The 20,773-nt window shown below is 47.5% G+C and overlaps 1 protein-coding gene across 1 annotated transcript in view; it reads left to right on the forward strand.

The window, feature by feature from the left end:
- LOC144161500 (uncharacterized) overlaps nt 1–16,844 on the forward strand; it is a 90,210-nt gene extending 73,366 nt beyond the window's left edge. The window contains exons 3-5 of the mRNA XM_077692167.1: nt 6,913–7,034; nt 16,031–16,090; nt 16,837–16,844. Coding sequence (XP_077548293.1) covers nt 6,913–7,034; nt 16,031–16,090; nt 16,837–16,844 — 190 coding nt within the window. The remainder of the gene's footprint in view (nt 1–6,912; nt 7,035–16,030; nt 16,091–16,836) is intronic.
- The last annotated feature ends 3,929 nt before the right edge of the window (nt 16,845–20,773 follow it).

Consider the following 20,773-nt stretch of genomic DNA (forward strand, 5'->3'; position numbering starts at 1 on the left):
CGCCATCGCATCATTAACTCCTTTCTCATGTAAGCCACCATGGTCGGGACTTGGGGACAATTTCGTGCAGCGGTAACAAGCTATCACTCGAGCTACCTGCGCCGGCGTGGGCCACTTCGCGGCCGTGGCCGCCGCCTGCACAGCGACCGTGCGGCTTGCTCAGTGGGCTTTTCGTGCCTCCGGCGCGTTTCCGCATCCAATGGTAATAAACAGTAATAGAAACAGAGTGCCTGGAATCGCTGTAGAACTTTGGTCGCGGCCAGCTGCCCGATGAGCTGACGAAATCACGGCGCCTCCGCCGCCAACGATCGGGTCGTTCGTTCTCGAGAACAGAAGCTCCGCCCTCCGGCCCTCCGATTGGAGCGGCAAGCCGGCAGTGCGGAAGTGGCAAACACAAACTCGTGACGTGTTTGGATGTTGTTTATTTACACTTGCGCGTGGTCCTCTGCTGGCCGCTCGGTTGCGTTTCGCACACTTCAAAATTGATTTTAAATATGTTCTAGGCTGTATTCACCGCTGATATTTTGCAGATGATGTATATGTGTTCCCACCAATCTATCTCCGAAGTTATCTCGCCTTCAAAATTTTGTGTCAGTGCCCCTTTAATTTCGTATGCTGGAGCGGTTTTGCGTCATTTCTAACGCGTAATTTTTTTCTTGTGTGGCGGGAGCCTTTTTGCGTCATTTGGAACACGCCATTTTTTTCTTGCGAGGCCGTTTTTTTCGCTTACTATCGTAAAAATCAACCCATCGAGTGTTCCCAACAAAATTAACGCTGGGGCTGCCGGTTATATGCACAGATTTTGCCTGAAATGTGCCTGCAGTTTTTTTGTTTTTTTTGCGCTAAACAACGGGGAGATGTATGACAAGTGCCAGCGGTTCACAAATTTTGAACGGTTATGAATATTTAAACCGAATGGTTTTCGAAGCCTCAGCGGGACTCTCTGACGACGGTACACCAGGCTCTGCTTGGGTCCGTTATCTCGCTGCACCTCCTGATTCCTGCAGACGCTTGACATCGACCTTAAAGGAGCACTGACACCAATTTTCGGCGTTAATATTATTCCACAGTGCGCTTCCTTCACTCAACAGAATACCCTGGCTGAAATATGAGCAGCCTGCGACGCGAAGAACATAGTTCAATTGGATCTCATTTATCGCGCCGACGGAGCAGCGCGCGGAGCGGCACTCAGCAAATGGACATCAGCGTGACATCATCCAGGGAGAGCCAAAAGAAGTGACGTGGCAGCACTCGTCAAAAGCTCGTGACGTCACTTCATGCGCGCGGCCCCACGAGCGGCGAGCGGGCGCAACACCCTCTTAAAGGGGCACTGACACAAAATTTTGAAGGCGAGATAACGTCGGAGATAGATTGGTGGGAACACATATACATCATCTGCAAAATATCAGCGGCGAATACAGCCTAGAACATATTTAAAATCAATTTTGAAGTGTGCGAAACGCAACCGAGCAGCCAGCAGAGGACCACGCGCAATTGTAAATAAACAACATCCAAACACGTCACGAGTTTGTGTTTGCCGCTTCCGCACTACCGGCGTTTTACGCGGGCTCTCCCGGCTCGCCGCTCCAATCGGAGGGCCGGAGGGCGGAGCTTCTGCTCTCGAGAACGAACGACCCGATCGTTGGCGGCGGAGGCGCCGTGATTTCGTCAGCTAATCGGGCAGCTGGCCGCGACCAAAGTTCTACAGCGATTCCAGGCACTCTGTTTCTATTGTTGTTTATTACCATTGGATGCGAAAACGCGCCGGAGGCACGAAAAGCCCACCGAGCTAGCCGCACGGTCGCTGTGCAGGCGGCGGCCACGGCCGCGAAGTGGCCCAGGCCGGCGCAGGTAGCTCGAGTGATAGCTTGTTACCGCTGCACGAAATTGTCCCCAAGTCCCGACCATAGTGGCTTAAATGAGAAAGGAGTTAATGATGCGATGGCGGGTTGCATTAAAAATTGTCATCTGCACCGCTTACGAGAGCGGCACTCGAATATCCGCCGCAGTGCTGAGCCGAACACATCTGTAGGCGGACCGGTAGGCAGACCGGCCGGCTGCTCCCAGCGCGCGTCTTGCCACCCACCGCCTCGAGCGTCGCGCGTCGTTCTTTAGCCGCGGTAGCATTTGCACTCGCAGCGCCTGCGTCACATCCACGGTCGCTTTTTAATTAAGCGCCTCACGAGATCAGTACGTGGGGGCATTCGCAGAAACTGCCGTCGATGCGGATTCGACAGTGCTACGGCGGCTCTGCTCTGTGATATCCCTCCGACGGTCACGTGGTCAGCTTTGTTCACACAAAATCCACAAAATCCATCGTTTCGCGGCACTCGCTGAAACCGAAACTGCGACTGGCCGCATTTAAAATCCCTCTAATTAAACAACCGTCGCACGCTGAAGCAAATGAGGTTTCTACAGGTTATAAGTAGGTCACTAGCTACTTATCGCAACGAAAAAAACAAGATGCTAAATTTTTGTGTCAGTGCCCCTTTAAGCGGGCGCCGGTGACGTCCGCACAAAGCGGTGAGGTCAGGCAGGGAGTCTGTCATATGCGCCGTTCGGGATGAAAGCGCGGGAATTTGAAACAAACGATTTTCAGGCCGTTCAATGTAATTAACTATCGCGCGCTGCAGTATTTGAAGTGCTGTTTCAGGTTCGCCAGGCCATTAAGCATCGATAAAAGCAATAAAAGTGTAACATAAAATTTTCGTGTCAGTGCTACTTTAAGCGAGCTACGACGACAAGACGAGCCCATAAAGTGCTCACTTAAAAATCCAATGCATTTTCTCCTCAGCCTTCGGCGACAGTGGCGAACCATGCAGCTTTGTTTTAGTGTATCTAGAGTAAACTGCGAACTGAAGCTTTTTGCGGCCACCAGTAAGCAGGGGAGGGGAAAAGCGCAGACTCGGAACTTCGCCTGCCGTGGGTATACGCCTCAAGCTTCGCGATCGCTGCGCCGCCTGCTGCCGCTTCTCCGCGGCGCTTACGGGATGTCCGCAGCGCAGCTGGCAGCGGCTCATGCAGTGTTTCGGTTCTCTTTCGCTTCTTTTTGCCTTTAGCGCCCTCAGCATCTGGTTATGGTGATGTCTGTAAGCAAACAATGCGTTTAGGGCCCTTCAAAAACAGCTGCGTCCTGATTAGAGTGCTTGAACGCCAACAAGAGCTAACCGGGGACGCGGTACTGCCCGCTTCTGCGCCGCTCTTACGGGCGCCGGCGGCGGCAGCGGCATATCACCACTGTTACCTCCGAATATTTCAGGCGCAAGTTAATTCTATTGACGCCTCGTTTAGACCTAATACTGGCACAATGAGAGGTTTGTTTCGTTTTGCCGCGCGGACAGCGAATTCGGCCTTGTTTTGAATGTACACGTCGTAGAAAAATATAATTCGGGGAGGTGATTACCTAATACCTGACAATAACTTGTGCCTTTTATACAAATAGAGACCACGCGAACACGTTAAGTATATTCCAAGTCTGTGGGTCGTTAAATATGTGCCCACTCCCGCCTGATAGTATGGACCAAGGAGAGTTAATGAAACCACGGAAAAATAAATGGTCTGCCAAGTCCGGAAGCAATGTAATAGCTCGTGTTGTGGGAATGAAAAAAAAAAAAAAAATCAGTGCAGTTTCGGAAATCCTAGAAACGTTCGTCTTACAAGCAAAGGTGAACTCACTAGACCAACTAGGTGCGAAATGCACTGATATTTTCCAAGGCAGGGAGGCGGAGGAGGAAGCCGCATAACTATCGTTGTGTACAAATGCGGAGCGAAATCAAGGAATGGCCGTTTTAGTAATAACACGCAGGCTGTGCGTTCACCTTTATTTTGTTTTTAGACTTTGACAGCTGATCACTCGGCGGACACATGTTTTTGAAGCACACAGTAAGGAAGTATTCAGTTCACAAGCGATAAAAGGTGTCGTTGGAAGAGTGTGGTATCTGATAAGGCCCTCTGATTTCACTTTTGTGCTAAATTCTGCAGGCTCCCTGTGTCATATGATAATGTCTCGAAGAAGCGTTTAGTCACGGCCGCGGATATAAGCGGAGGATATATGTAACCGATGACTGTTTGGGAAAGCTCACCTCGCGACAAGATGACCCAGCCGTAAATTCTTGCTACTGACTCCCGCATGTAAATTTGCATTATCTATCGTACTTATTGCCTAGAATGTCCGTGAAATGTATGCCACATTGGCTTGTTCAGGGTAGTGATCAATATCCGAGATATGAAGCGTGATTGGCGGGCTGTCAGTAATGAGTGCTCCGCTAGATTATGAAAGCACACGAAACCGATTTACATCGCAGTGTATAGCCGTAGCATGAGCATCTGAACGAACGCTGCTTACGGGGGTACCGTTAATAAATTTCAGGGCAGTGGAATTGCAATCATCTTTATGCATATATGGCGGTTTCGTGACGTCGGCTTGTGACACACACCTGGCGCTTATGCGGACCGAATGTACCACATTAAGATCTAGTCAGAAACATTTACACTCTCGTAAATACACTACATTTGCGATCGGAGTGACTGCTCCACATAAATATGTATTTCCAACGCATACAAACGGAAAATATCAGTCGCGAACGTGCCGCAAAAGCAACGGCGACAGGGGTGAGCGAGCCGGCGACTCCCGCGACTGCTTTCGAAACGGGCCGCTAGGGGGATTTCAGTGGCGCCCCTTCAGTGTCGATGAAATACGGAAAGAACAGTGGAGAATCCAAAACAGCCAAGGTAACCAAAAAAGAGGCAAGGCAGATTGAAACGAATAAATAGAGGGAAAAAATGGAAGCTAAAACGTCGTTAGAGATGTATACAGGGCTGAGAAATTGAACATCAGAAAGGAAAATTTCTACGATAATTCCCAGGGCAGTGCTTTGCTTTTTGAGGCTAGAGCAGGTTGCCTGCGAACTAACAGCTTTGTGGGGAAGTATCCACAAAATGATGGGGTATGCGTGGTCTGCGGAAAAGAAACAGAAACTATGCGGCACATAGTGTAAGAATGTGATGGTATCCATCCAAATCTACATGAAGGGAATATTGGGCTTCCAGAAGCCCTAGTATTTAAGGGTATCACAGAGGAAGTTAACTTCAAGGCTGTCGAGGGGACGAAAAGATTAGAATGCTGGTAGACGAAAAGTAGAGAGGGGAATATTGCCTAGGACAGTTACCACCTGTAACAGAAAAAAAAGGTATTTTGTGCCGAATAAGCTTTTGTGCCTGCCCTAAGCAGCGCTAGTATTAAACCAAGAGTGTAAAACATGGGTATATTAGTCCTTTTTGGTAAGATGACATGTCATCACCCTGCTACAAAGGGGACACCAATAGCAATCATCAATCATCAATCATCACAGGCAGCGCTCGAGGCGTATAGTTTTCATTGAAACTCCAGTTAGGCCAGGAGGCCGGTTAACGAAAGGAAATATAAAGGGCGCCACTGGATTATCAGTAGCTTTACGAAGACGTTAATGGAGAGAGAAAGAAAGCTTGCGGAAGTAGTACATTTTATTGATGGCCCTTCATAAGCCATGGATTCAGGATACATTGCCATTGGTTTATTTTGGGGTTTAATGCTCTGGACCCGCATTTTCAGCGTCCTCTTCCATTAGGCCTCCCACGGTATGATGCAACCTTTCTTTGTCGTCACTGGCTGGGAATCGCCTTTCCAAATGCTCACTCCTATTTGATCGGAATGGCAGACAGTGAGGCCCGTGAAGTCTGCGACTCACCGGATACCGTACGCCGTGTTCTATGCGAGTGTCCACGCTTTCCTTCGGCAAGAAGGCGACTCTCCTCAACTTTACGGAAATTGGATTCTGGGCGGCCGTTCTCTGAGGAGAAAATCCTGGGCCACTGGCCTTCTCTACTCTCTATGAAGTCACTGAACTTCATCGTCTATAGAGTCGTAACGCTGGGCATACCTCTTTCCGCTCTACCCTTATCTGCACCTTCTTTTTCTGTTTTCTTCTTTCTTCCAATTGGTCCCCTTTCCAAAGTGTAGGACAGAAAACTAGGCCATAGCCTGGCTGACATTCCTTCCTTTCCTTTACCTTTATTCCTTCCTTCCTTTGAGCTAGGTTATAGCTCGCACATGTTGTTCGGGACTGCGCTTCCTTAGATTGTTCGCTGCTGCTAATGCAATGTGCTACTAAACAATGTGATTTTTTTACCTGGCGCCAAAAATGCGTGCGAACATTTTTTAAACATTCGGTTCCCAACCGTCACCAAAGTGAACTACGCCCTAAAACAAACTCGCGCTCTCGAAGCCCGAGGGACGCAGCGCTTGCGAGGAAGCCAGAACATCCTGTAGTGCAACGTAGAACCGTAAGTATGCGAGAAACCACCGAACGAAAGAAAGATTTGAGTTTGATTGTAGGGTTTAACGCGCCAACGCAACGCAGGCGATGAGGCGCGCCGTAGTGGAGGGCTCCGGATTAATTTTGACCACCTGGGGATCTTTATCGTGCGCCTAAATCTCGAACACACGGGCGTTTTTCCTTTTCGCCTCCATCAGAAAAGCGGCCGCCGCGGCCGGGAATCGAACCCGCGACCTCGTGCTCAGCAGCGCAACGCCTTAGCCACTGAGCCACCGCGGCGGGTCGAAAGAAAGATTTCAAATGTATGTATGCAGTGAAACTGAAGGGTCTGAAACGCAAATGATAGGGCATAACTGGTATTATTATTGATAACTCGCTTGCCACTGCTACTCAGTGTCCTGCGCTGCGAAACAAACTGTTGTCGGCTGCGAAACAGGTATGCGCCGCTGGCCGGATGTGTTCGCATGAACGTGGTGTTCATCAAGTGGAGGGTGTATGTGTTATCAAGTTCGCTTCACATGCATGATCCAGGTGTTGTATAGATTGGGTACGCCATGTCGGGTATGCTATATCAGTCAATTCCCCCCTCCGCGTGCAGGAAGAGAGCCTTGGAAAGGGACGGCGCCGACACGGGCAAGCTGGCCTTCTGCGTGGCTGGTGGCCTGGTCCTTGTCATGTTGGCCATAGGCACCATCGGATTCGTCATCGTCAAGATAATGTGTGAGCACTCGCGGCTGCCGCGCCTCAAAAGGGACGGGAGGCACCACGTGCACAGCCAAGCTCGGGGCCTAGAAAGCACCGTTCGCCGACTTACTCATACCATCCATGGTGCAGCGTAAAAACACAAACACGCACGATGAGGAAAACATGCGCATTGCCGTTGCTTGCATGCCTCTGTTTTTGTGTTCGTCGCTTTGGCCTAAGCAATCTACGTATCGTTAAAAGGAAGTTACTCGACCGAAAGGAGAGTTTGGAAAGACGACACGCAGGAGTTTACCTGCTTTTCAGAAAAATTGTTGCGACGTTCTGAGGAGATTGAAGCAAAACCGCGGGCCTTTACGTCAGTATAAAAAGCGGAGGGAGTTTCCCATGCCGGAGTATCAATACACATATAAGATACACTGCATGAGGACTCCGGATTAATGTAGTATTAGGTAAGGCAACACTGGAACAAGTGGAAGAGTATAACTACCTTGGACAAGTTGGGAGAACCACGAATCCGAATCCGAACCACGAGAAAGAAATTAGGCGCAGAATAAGTATGGGCTGGGGTGCACTGGGCGAGAAGTCCCAAATAATGAGTATTAAGCTACCTCTGTCACTGAAAAGAATAGTGTACAAGAAATGCGGGCTGCTGGCGATGATGACGTATAGAGCGGAAACTTGGCACTTTAGTAAACAACTGGACGGAAAATAGGTCGGCTCAACGAGACACGGAACGAACGACGACAGGGTAACGCTCAAGGACAGGAAACGAGCAAACTCGAGTAAAATATATCGCAGTTAAAGAAGGGAAATGAAATGGACTTGGTTTGGCCATGTAGTGAGACGAAGTGACGGCCGGCTGACCAACAGGATAACAGAGTTGCTACTGGGAGAGGGTCTAGAAGAAGGATAGCCATGAACTATAGATGGAACGACGAAATATGAAAATTTCGGAGGCAAGGAATACACTCGCGCAGCACAGCACAGGAGAGGGTAGAGGTCAATTGGAGAGGCCCTCGTCCTGAAATGTGCCTAATATGCTGATGATTATGATGATGATGATAATGATGAAGATAGTGTTTTGCACAGGCGTTTTGTTACAAGAATTCAATACACAGACATTTTTTTCTCCATTTCTATATCACCATCCAGCCCAGTCCAGAGCAACATCAATCCATGCATACATATATCAAAGCCACATGTGTGCTAGTTAGGCATGTGGGGTATTATGCGGTGGGATAAGCTTTTTATAATAAGTTGTCTTAGGGCACTCGTTCACATTTCTTAACTGTAGTCGGTTCCCGGTGTCCGATTGGAGTCAAAATGCAAAAGTGTTTACGAGTTTTTCGAACCACAAGCAATGTTCAGGATTTTTTGCTCGATGATCGAACGTTGTCTATTAGCTGCTTTCACCTTTCTCATTTAAAGATGTCCCCTAAAGCCGCTTTAGTAATTAAACGCTAGGAAAAGTACTGCAGTTCTTGCCGAATAGTCTGAGGTCTGAGTGTTGAGTCCGGATAACACGGAACTCCTCTCTCTCTTCCGTGGTTAGCGTTATGCCGCTCCTCAGTCTGTTCTTCATGCGAGCGAGAACAGGATGACCGGTCTCTGATGAGGATTGCGTCGTTGCCGTAAGCGCTTTTTACCCGGCTTGTCGCGAGGGGCGTAAAGCGAGGTGCACGTCGGGACCTAGGGGAAGTGCGTATACCGCATCAACATTTGGTGCTCTTCGGCCCCGCTCCTCTATTGATGAAGAGCGAGAGCCCTTAGGTAAGTGAGGAGTAGGACGAATGGCATTTCCCCAACGGACGCAATCCATCTAAATCATCTCTGGTGTATCTATCATATCGTAGCCATGGCATATATCTCAGCTTACCAGTTTTTATATTGTAGCCCGTTGCCAGTTCAAATGTTGGCTACTCTCGTTGTGACCCTGCTATAATTACGGCCAAGGCTGCGACAAGTCAGTTCTTATATACCGCTTGGTTTCTTGAGATACCTTATGCGTCGTGTTTCACCTAATGACTTGAAGCTTCTGTTTCACTTCTCTGAGCTGCCGGCTTCCCAACCTCAGTCCAAATGTATGTCGACCGCAAAAACTAGCATTCCGATAGTTGAAGCTCACCTTTACGCCGGAGATAGCGTGTAAAATGCCTTAGTTCCTTAAAAAAAACCCGTGACACTGCCGCTAAACGCTCTCGCTTTTTCTTTCGTGCCTGGAAACACTTCGACAGCTATGGTTAATGCCACCACAAAACGGCACTGCGTGATTCGCTCGTCGCGTTAGATACCTATTTTAGTTTCTACTCAGATTTACTGCGACTTTATTTAAAATGGCAGTTGGCTGAGTTAATTGCTGCAACTGGGAGGAAGCCGGCCAATAAGCGCGATGTGGCTTGAGTGAAGTCACTCAAGCTTGTGAAAAATGCCCAGACCAAGTACCCAATTTTTGAAGTTATCTGATGGGAGTAGGGAAGTAATATTCGGCTTGGGCACTTCGCTACCACCTAATCCAAGTACTGAATGCGCTTTTTTATACCAGATCTAAAGAAAGCTTAAAAAGTTTGGCAGAAGACCTTTAAACCTGTGTTTAAATATGTTTTCAGTGACCCTTTTTCTTTCGTATACATTTCTCCGCAATTCAATCTTTATCTGTTTACGTGAACTTTTCTTCCTCAGTTCAGTCACGTAAGTTAACTCCTTCTTATTGACTCATTCTAGTCGGATCTCTTTTGCTTAACAATTTCTTTTTCCTTTGTATTCTTATTTTCGACAGATCAATCTGCAGGTAGGTATAACTTTGTGTAGATAGAGCCCCTGCCTTCTCGCAGAGGGAAACGAAGTGTGGCGAGTTTATAGATTGTACTTCCAATAGTTGCCGAGATTTGTGAAACGCGCACATGTGAAACTTTACAACGTATTTTCAGTTGGTATATACGGTGGTACTGCCGCCAAGAAAAAGGCGCTGGATGCTAGGGCGTCGTGGTGTAGTGGCTTTCCCCATCACAAGACAGCTTTCTTCTTTAAAAAATCAAGAACAAAAAAAGCAACGGGACAGCGTCTAATTGCTTCTCCCACATTTTTTTTTAAAAAACCTTATCATTGTAATCCCAGTTATTACGAGAATGGAGCGGTTCGCGTAAGGGGCAGCAGTTTTCTTACCCGTTTATTTTTATACTGGTTTTCCTGTATGGGCATGGACCCGACTTGTAGCGCAAACTAGACGCCCAAACCAGAACAAAAGTCGCACGTTAATTAGTTAATATTCTGTCTAAAACGAAGCATGAAATTAAGGTGAGCCCGTCAACATAGCAACCCTAACTGAGAGACAAAACGTAAACAAAGAAATTGGAGGACGCCTAAGCTTCTCCTTCCAGCGGGGAACGCCATCACGTTATCATACTCGGCGATGAGAAAGGCTGTAGTGCGCCCGGAACAGATGTACGGCAGCGCAATCATTACACGTGCAGCAAGAGAGAGCGTGCGTACGCCGTATTATACACTAGCGCTGACGTCATCGTACGCACTATAGGCGCCCTCGAGTGGCCAAAACTTTCTGCTTGCGCGCTTGCGCAAGCAGAATTTTTCTGCTTGCGCGCCATTTGTTGATACAGCGTTTTACAATCCTGAGGGTTTCAGTGAGCGTCTCAAGGTGACGCTATGGGATTTTTCACCCACGGTGAACGCCGCCGCCGGCGGCGGCTTTTCTGCGACCCGCGACCCTTAACTCTACGCGTTAAAATTCTGTACGCGGTACGAAAACACAGGGCTCGTTACGTAAACTTCGTGTTGTAGACACTTTTCTGACACGAGAGGGGGGGGGGGGTCTTTATGCTTGCTGGGCTCATTAGTTGCTAGGCCCTTGTCAAACACTGCCCATGGCAAAGTCTAGTCGGGCCTGATGAAGCAGAATAGCCTTCTCCATCAGAGCCTAGCGGCTAGGACCGCTTTTGTGAAAGGTATTGGTTGGAGTATTTCATTTTATTTTTATTTTGTTTTCTTTTAAGTTGAGTGAGACCAAAGAAAGCTTCCTTCTGGGAGGCTATAGTCTGCGTCTTCCTTTCAAGCTGATCCTGCTGATGCTCGACGGGTTCTAGTACGACTCCCACAGTGGCCAAGTTTCGAGAGAGGACAGCATCATGTCGCAAGATGACTGAACGTGATTGCCTCCAGGTTGCGTATGCGCGCTAGGGTGGCCCAACTTTTGCTCTTTTGTTTCCAATCTATAGGGCCGCATGGGAAATACATGCGCCGAAGCAAACCGACCTCAAGGACGCATTGCGCTAGGGCGCTGATCTTTGTTTTCTTTTACAGCGAAGCTATATATGTCTAATCTCCTCCAGTTCTCGCGGCGTCCCTGTGGAACGAAAGCTCGGGGACTTGTGTTCAGCGTGCGGAAAAATTCATAAAAAAATTGAAAAGTCGTAGGGACTCCATATTTTAGTCTTAGACTGCCCCCCAAAAGATATCTTTTTAGCAATGCGTTTGTGTTTAGAGGTGAAGCTGGCTTTAAAAAGATTCGTGTGAATTTGGTTTTTGTATGCTGACTTTCCCACATCGTGGGTTGCGCAGTGAAGCATGACCATCTACGGAGGGAGTACAAGGTGTTGAGTACGGGAAGGCGTACCCGAGCCGAGCTCCGTCGCCTCCGACATGCGTGTGGTAGTGTGGTGAAGCGAGCGGCCAGCCAATGTTGCTGCCTCAAAGAAGACCAGAAGCCGAAGGCAAACGGAACTTGTTTACTGCATGGCGAGAGATGGGCCGAAGCCAGAAAAGAGCAATGCCCCGACGGGCGAGGTTACAGTACAGGACTCGAGCAGAGTGAGCGTTGATTCACTGCTCAAACAGGAATGAATTACTGCGCTTGGGGAGGTCTTATTTATACCCAAAGCGCCAACTGTCAAAACAAGAGTTCCCTCTAAATTGTACGCACGACACGAACGGCACAGACACACACAACACTCTTTCCAGAGTTCGTGAGCGGTCGGTAGTAGCGGCGCACGCTGAGCTCGAGAGAGGGGAGAGAGGAGGTCCCCGCAGCGGCTTCCGCGTCCTTCGGACAAGGCTCTGCGTGTTGCGTCGGCGCCACCGAAGTTTGATAACGCCGATAGCGAGGCGCCTGCAATCCAGACATGTAGCAACGCGTTAAATCCGTCGGCTGCAAGCGTGATTCACCGACAGGAAAGCCTGCTTGAAAGGCGCACGTAGTGGAGGCTTCACCGCACAGCCGAGGAGTATTGCAAAAAGCACTTCGGAGGGATGATTCGTAACAAAGGTTACAACCCCACTTCATACTCCTCTACTCCGTCGCTGAATTTTTCCCGAGGCGTACATACTGCTCACTACGCGCGGCGTCTACCTCCCCCCTGCTTACTTCTTATTCGTGCATAAAGGGAAAGAGGGGGGGGGGGGGGGGGGGGGGCACGCGCAGGCAACCTTCACGCGCTCACCGTTGACATACTCGTTCAGCTGGGTATGTCAACGTGGACGCCTCATGGCCCGGTGCGGCCTCACTGCTGTCATTCGTGGTCGAGTGGTTTGGGTTTGTCTGTTACACAGACAGTAATATGCCCAGGACGCGGGAGGGAAAACGGAGAGCCCATGTTTCTCCCCTAGAGTAAAACTGTAGTCCTTCCAAGTTTCATTCAGCTTATTAGCTTGGAGGTATGCGCAATCACAGATTACAGACAAATGTGTTTTTTTTTCGTGCACTCCTTGCACTACGCCCCGCTTCGCTGGTCATTTTTCTTGACAGAGTGAAAGGCCACTTGTTTTTTTCTTGTGATATGGGTCCTTGCTATATTGGCTCCCTAAGCAAATCGTGGTTAACGCACGCAGTTTCCCCTGATCTCGAGGTCAAACGTTGCCCAGTCCTTCAGTATGTGCTTATTCTTGTCGCACTTTGCCCGCCACTATATTAATTTTTACGTATAGGGAGCACCACCTGCACAAGCTACTCGAACAATTTATTTGATTGATTGTAGTGCTTAACGCGCCGACGCAACGCAGGCGATGAGGCGCGCCGTAATGGAGGGCTCCGGATTAATTTTGACCACCTGGGGATCTTTAACGTGTCCCGAAATCTCGAACACACGGTCGTTTTCGCTTTTCGCCTCCATCAGAAAAGCGGCCGCCGCGGGCGGGAATCGAAGCCGCGTCCTTGTACTGGCTACTGAAACAAACTGAATGGCGCGGCACTCTAGTAGGCTACATTTTTGCCTGAGGGAAACGGTAAGGATGTTCCTATGACTATTTAAAGACGGCGCTTTAAACGGCTCGGGATGAGAAGTGTTGGTAGGAGAAAAAGCAATTCGATTGAAGTAGCAACTTTCCGAATTATATTCTAGCTTTAATGTTGCCCTGAAAGGTGGTATTCGGCAATATGGGGTAAACGTTCCCTGGCTCGATGGGCCAGCGAGAAAGGGTGCGCATTTGACGCCACGAAGCCACAGAAGGAGTTATTTTCTATAAAACTAGCTAACATTATGTAAACCCATAAATGTAGCCAAGGGATAATAAAAGGTTCGATAAAATTGCGCTAAGCCTACCCTGGTCGAGGCGGGCATCCAAAAATGAACAGAGTTTTTAGAAGTTGCATAGAATATGTTCGCTGGTGTGTCATAAGATTTACGTGCAAAAGAGTCATCATCATCGTCGTCGTCGTCGCCGTTCTTTTTTGTGTCTTTTTCCTTCTTTCTCGGGTACTGTGACTAAGATCCCTTGTTAGTTGCTTTTGCTAGTCCTATGTTTGAGCGTAATGCAGGCTAGCCCCAACATTAACCTTTAATGAACTGCTAAGCAACGTGCATGTACTTAAAGCAATGGGTACCGATTGCAGACATTCGACGTAAAAGCGAAACGTTAGGCCTAACGTCTGGCGCGTACGCCACAATTGGTGCTGCTGTCGTAGTTCATCTTAGGTATGACGGAGTAATTTCTGGGCATGGCGGTATGCTTGTCTAGTCAACAAGGTCTTTTAATATATATATATATATATATATATATATATATATATATATATATATATATATATATATATATATATATATATATATATATATATATATATCATGTTATCATGTTCACGCTGTTCTGTTGGCAGAAATGCTTTTGCAACGGTAACTGAAAAACGTTTCAAAGATAGAAGGCGACGGCAAACAGGCGACCCAAAGTACTTTTTGGGGTTCGCCATGATTTGCTTCTCATTAAATAAACATTGCATTTTCCTTATTATCGCCTACCCAAGGATACACGCATCACACGGCGTTCTGGCACCACGAGGTGCGGAATCGGAATCCTAGGTTCAAATTAGAACCCAAACAAAAGTACATTACAGTATACAGTACATTACAGGGGATTAGAGTATAAATAAATAAATAAATAAATAAATAAATAAATAAATAAATAAATAAATAAATAAATAAATAAATAAATAAATAAATAAATAAATAAATAAATAAATCTCTGGCATCCATAACCTTCCACGAACAATCGTAACCCCTTCCACGACCAATAGTAACCGCAGCGATGGCTCAGAAGTGCACTCGCCTCGTATGCGGGAAGTACTGGGTTCGAATCCTGGTACCGCCGGACACCCACCGGTTTTTTTAATGGGTACAGGCGTCCCTGGTCAAGTGCGGACCCTTGAAAGGGGATTTCACGTCTGGAAAGCTGCCTTTACCCTATCGAGGGGCCCCTGACACTTGTCCATCTGGCGATGCCCCCGGCCATCATGCCGCGGTGTGCCATTGCCGGGGGTGAAAGAGTCTAGCGGCATGTCCTTCCACAGGCGGTTGCGAGTTGAGCGTCCATCGTGGCTGTGGAAGGCACCATGTGAATTCGTCTTCCTTGGTAGCGCCGGGCACCTACCGGTAAAATAGGTGCAAGCGACTCCCCGGCCTGGCGCTCGGCCCTAGTGTGGGACTACAACGCTTGGGAAGTTCACCCGGCTTGCACGGGAAATCGCCCCTATGGAAAGGGGCGGCTGCAAAAACGCAGTAACTCTTTTTTTTTTTATAGTAGCACATCTGAAGCCCTTTACTTATTTTAGGTTATAATCTCGAATCGGATATTACAAAGGAATATGGAGGAGTGTGGAGGGCAGTGTATAGAAAGATACGCTTGATAAATCATTGTATAGTTATTTACACTATACTAATGCCGCAATTCCGGACACCTCGTCAAACCAGTTTTGCCGAATGCATGGTCTTAACACAAAATGAAACTTGGTGATTGCGCTTACATTTTTCTATTGTATTTCTTTGATTTTTCTTTTTCTTTGAGTTTGTCACTAATTTTGCAATTTTGTTGTTTTGTTTACCTAATTCGAAAAACCCAACCTAAAAACTTAACTAAGCATTAATTACAGTAGTTAACCCAATATCTAACTAAGCTAACCTGACCAAACCTGACCCTTGGAGCCCAATCGCAGCTCTATGATACACCTTGGAGCCTGTATGATACACCTTAAACACGCCGGCTAATTTAGGAAGTATATACGAGTTGCAACCTGCTTGGGCTTGTGGAAACAAGTTGTTCGTTTGAACACGCCCCCATATCAAAATCAAAACAAACCTTCTCAGGTATGTAGAAGCTCGTTTCATATCTGGGCCTTGCAAAAAAAAAAAAAAAAAGAAGTTTATTCCTCGTGCAAACATATCACTATTTCTTTCTTTGATAAAACTGCTGTTTGATAACGGAGCTAGTGCTTGAAGGTCTCAGAACCTGATGAAAGGAGTTTCGACAGGACCGCGTTTGGGTAAATAGTCTCTTTGAAGCTGCGTTCTTCAATGTAACGGCGTTCAATTAACGGTCTGTCTGGCTTCTGTCTAGAAAAGTTATTGAATTAGGTGGTTTGGGAATCGCGTGTCGATAGCTGGTTCATTTCGTGCTCGTACGCGTCACATGTCGCTGAAGGGGCGTGCCCCGCAAGACTCATAGTCAATGAAACATGTCGGTGGTAGTGTATACATGATGGCGCTATTAACGTACCATTTCTTTTCCGTCTGTAGCTCCGGCAGCGGCTTCGTCAGAAAATGTTTCATCAGAGGTTTCGCAGCCGACGCAGAGAGGCAAGTGCCCAATTTCTGAAGACGCGGCGCAATGTACTGTAAGAAACCAGCAATGTACTCTGAGAAAACTGCCGGCTACCAATTCTCACGCGAATAATCTTCATGCATGACACTGATACGCTGCGAGGGTCAGCGTAGTGTTTCGGCGTTAGGGATTGCTTTGCAGAAACAAGATAAACGGTTGTAATTTTAACAGCGAAGCTGTTCAGCAATTCGTCGATTCCGGCGTTTCACAAAACTCAGTATAACAGTATAAAGGAAAGAAATCACCTGCACCAGCAGGACTCGAGCCTATGTCTGGTAGATCAACGCAGTCAGAGTCAGTCGTCTTACCTTTTCGGCTGCGACGGCGAGTTAGTACCCGGAGTTAAACGGCTTATTCACTCGGCTGTGACTGTGGGGAGATGAATCACGCCTCCGGCTCGATGCAGAACACGTGATAGGGTACACGTTGCACCTGCGGGCGCCTAGTTTAAGTGTGCGCGTTCGGTTAGTTCGTTCTGCTTCTTAGATTTGATTATTGTTCGCCATTATAGCGGCAAAGATGAACTAAATGTAGTTGCGGCAGGGAAGAAGAAGCAAATCGGCTGCAATCGTGAACTTAACCCGTCGTGATGGCCGTGAAGGTTGCGTACAGCTTCGTTAACTTGAAGTCTTACGCTTTAGTGTGAGCTTCCGTCAATTTTTTTATGTATAAACTGGTGGAGCCATTATAAACGAATGAGGCCAAACTCACGGGTTCGCAGATTTTTGAGGATACCTTCGTGGCTGAGAACTCCCAGCTATAATTTACGTGTTCGATCAGTGTTTGAGGGAAAGAGAGTATAAAAAACCCTTGTACTGGTACAGTCACCTGTGAAAACATGGAACCTGCTAGAAAGACGCGGTCCCTAAAGGGAAGAAATAGATGGAACGAACGTTTGTTTCGACATACATTCGCGCTAGTACATGTATAACGTATGGGCTTACGGCCTCATCGGTTCGGTACAGTCGGTTTTCGTTCGTCGTACTAAATCATACGGGGGCAGCTAGACAGTAAATATTGACTGTACAAACCTTGAATAGCGTCGTTAGATACCTTAAGTGTACTTTTTGCGTACCTTTTTTGTACGTCTTTATTTCTGCATGTAACAGGTTAAAACCACTGCTGCAGAAATAGGGTGGTTTAAGGTGGTGGAGGAGGGGGATCGGTGTCCACTTCTCGTTCGAGGTGGGGCGGCCCACCTCGAGGTGTACCGCCCCACCTTGTGCGTGTTCTTGGCAGCGAAGGCTGCCGATAGCCTATTATCCTGGGCTCTTTTCCACTCAGCGCAGCGCAGGGAGCGTGGGCTTAACGATGGCCGATTGGAGTGTATTAGCCGCCCATATCACGGCGCATGCGCTGCTAAAATCGAGTCCTGGCCTCTCAACGAAAAGGGTTCCCTCAAGGAAGTATCCAGAAGCTTCGTCAAACAGGTTGGCACGGCTGGGCGGACAGGTGTCGCCGTCGTTGAGTTTCTGCAACAAGCTGTCTTAATTTGGATATATTACTTTTTTGTATGAAGTCATTAAAGTCACAGGTCACAGCAGAAGCTCACGGGAACTAAAAATTGGACGGAATAGACTGAGATTGTCTGACACTTCATATGTTGGCCACCACTCTAAGAAGTCCCCGCAGGGCATCTTCACCACAATGCTCCAGAGTGACCAATCGAAGGGGCCTAATGTGCAAATTCAGCGAATGACGAGGTGGACGTTCATTATGAGTGAAAAAGGGTATCTGCGCAGAGATATTGCGCAATGCAAAACGCCATTCACGCCTTTCGTGTTGTCCCTGGGTGCATGGACTAGCATATTTCCGCAGTGCTGTTATCGTGCAAACCTATCATCACATGCCTCATGGCGGTTTCCCTGTTGCGATTCCCCTTTGGGTATGCGCCACGCTACATATACGAGTGAGACTTGAAGGAAGACAAGGACAAGGAGCAAGACGCGTTCTGCCTGCTTGCCAATGCTGCTGCACCGAGGCCTAGCGTGTTGTTCTCTCCCGCCGCAGGCACGCCAATAAACCTTCCTGTTTCATTTTTCCCGTGACAATGTGTCATCCCGTGGCTTTCTTCATTCGCCGGATTTTTCCACTTGGTCTCTTCAATTGGTCATTCAGGAGCGCTGTGGCGAAGACGCCCTACGGGAACTTCTCAGAGTGATGGCGACCCCTCTGGCAAACAGGCACTCCACCCGGAACTAAAGGGGAGAAGGATAAGAGGCCGACGTAAGAAAAAGGCAGTGGGATGCCATCGAGGAAGATCTCAATATCAAAATCCCCCAAATTTAGTGAATAGCTGAAAGGACGGAGAGGTCAGCACTCATAAGGAGCAGCAGTGTGAAGATGGGATAAAGCTGCGGGGACAGGATAAAACAGAGCAGAATAAATTAGGTAAAGCTCGGTTGGTTAGGTCAACCTACACTCTGAGGCAATCCCGTGGTTCAGCGTCATCATAATACACTCGACTGACCAATCTGTGCCTCCATTATAACAAATTCGGCGAATGCCACCGCGGAGGATCCAACCCGCGTCTTCGGGCTCAGCTGAAAGCCACTGAGACGCAGTGGCGGGTAGGGTGCGAGTTGTGAGGAGCATTTTACATGCACGAGGTACAAAATTACGATATTCTTAAATTTGGTGTTTAGTTTAATTGCCAGTAATTTAACGTAGAGAAGCTTATTGTAAGGTACTCGTTTATCCTAGCGGACAAACATGCTTATAGTTTGTTTTCAAAAAAATAAAAATAAAAAGAAGCCCGTTTTATAGCCGTCTATCCTAGCCGCGTGCAGTGCGGCCACTAAATAGGCGTCATGATATATCAATCGTTTTAAAACTCCAATGACCTAATATCTATGGGGCTAAATAATATAGCGCTCGCCCTTGCTGTTATCGAACAAACGCGCCATATCTGCTTCACATCTTTTGGAGTTCCTCACAGGGGTCACTTCAAATTTCTAAGAGTATTTTTGAGAACGTGAGTTAACGTAGTTGCCCAGATTGGCCTTCACATAATCGGATTCAATAACACGCCTAAAAAATCTGAAGAAAAAGGGAGAGGAGGCATCAATATCTACTTCGCCTATAAAGCACTAAAATTCTCGAGCCATGTACCGAAATATAATTTTGATTGGCGTGGGATATCAGAGAGAATGGCGTCCAATGAAGGGCTCGGAAACCATTTTCTTGATCTTGGTGTGGGAAGGTAAAGAAGAAAAACAGTGCACCACATATAAATCAGTTTTACTTAGCAATTCACATTACTCGTGGATCCCAACATTGTGACAGCTGCCATTCCCTTTTCCTTCAGGGAACATCACAAACCTTACGACCGCAAACCGCACTCATAAAGGGTATACGGTTTCTCTGGACGGCCAATTTCTTTGTAATTCGTGCCATTGGGTGCGCCGTTCGCATGGTCTTGGGTACTCTCATACAACAACTTACTTTCCGCTTTTTTTCTTTAGGTAATGAAGACAGCAGCTACGACGTTACGTTCGCTGAAGCCAGCAGTGACCCTCAAGATTACGCTGACTTCGGTCTAGGTAAGTTTTTTGGATCTTCTTTCAGAATAGGAAACTTCGACATTTCGTTTTGATTCTGCTGTTGGTATTACGTAAAGAATACTTGAGTACAGTGCGATAGAGATCTGAGTATTCCAAGGAACAAATGCCGTCACGGTTTTTGAAGAAATGAGAAGCGGTGCTGCCCCTTACACGTTTTTTCCGCCTTTCAGGATGGAACGCATCGCGTGCATCAGACATGGGGCCTGAAGAAAACCGATTGTCTCGAATTCTGTACTCTTTGTAATAAATTCGTCAAGAAAAAAAAAAGACGTCGGCACTTTCGTGTTTTCAGAGATGGTGGGACACTGGTAGGCTGGTATTTTACCGCCGAAGGCTCGCATTTTTCTTATTACTACAATACAATTTTAACAACTTTAACCATGAGCTCAACTTGGATAGGTCTTACTTTGGCTGGCTAAATAACTAGCCTTGCTAAATGACTCTCTATTATGCTTGTTTAAACATATGGATGTGTAGATTTGTATAAAAGTTAGCAGGTGACATTTCCGGCAATATTAACTCGATACGCCATGGTCGGGCGTAAGGTCACAGTTACTTGAAACACAAGAACGCTATTCTTTGAAGAGAACTTCAACACACGCGAAACTTTCTTTAGACACCCTTCGCGATCAGGGCACCCGCCTCATCTTACACACAGCCACCATCACAGTCATACCCCATTTACCAACACCCGAAAAAAATATTTCAGTTCGTGATTTTAGGCACTGAAGCGATGCACTTTGGCTGTGAGGCCAACCATGTAGCTTGGTGTTATTTCATTTAGTCCTTGGCGATCCTCCATGGGTGCCTAAATATCGCGAACACGAGCGTTTATTTTACCGCCTGTCAGCAAAATAGCTGCGGCGGCCGGAAGTCGAACCTACGTCATGTTCAGCAGCACAACGGCTTAGCACACTCAATGACCGCGGCGGCACTACTAACATCCTAATGCGAACCCGTGCTTCTACTTTTACGTGTCGCCAGTGTTCATGACCAGCACTGCCATTGTCGAAATGATACCTTTAAGTTACCCCAAATGAACCGTTAATCTAATGACCGGGGGTGCGAGATACAAACCTTGATGTACAAACCGAC

Source organism: Haemaphysalis longicornis, unplaced genomic scaffold (assembly GCF_048455015.1).
Source record: "Haemaphysalis longicornis isolate Haplotype H1 unplaced genomic scaffold, Haemaphysalis longicornis Haplotype H1 scaffold_1, whole genome shotgun sequence".
In the NCBI taxonomy this organism is placed as follows: domain Eukaryota; kingdom Metazoa; phylum Arthropoda; class Arachnida; order Ixodida; family Ixodidae; genus Haemaphysalis; species Haemaphysalis longicornis.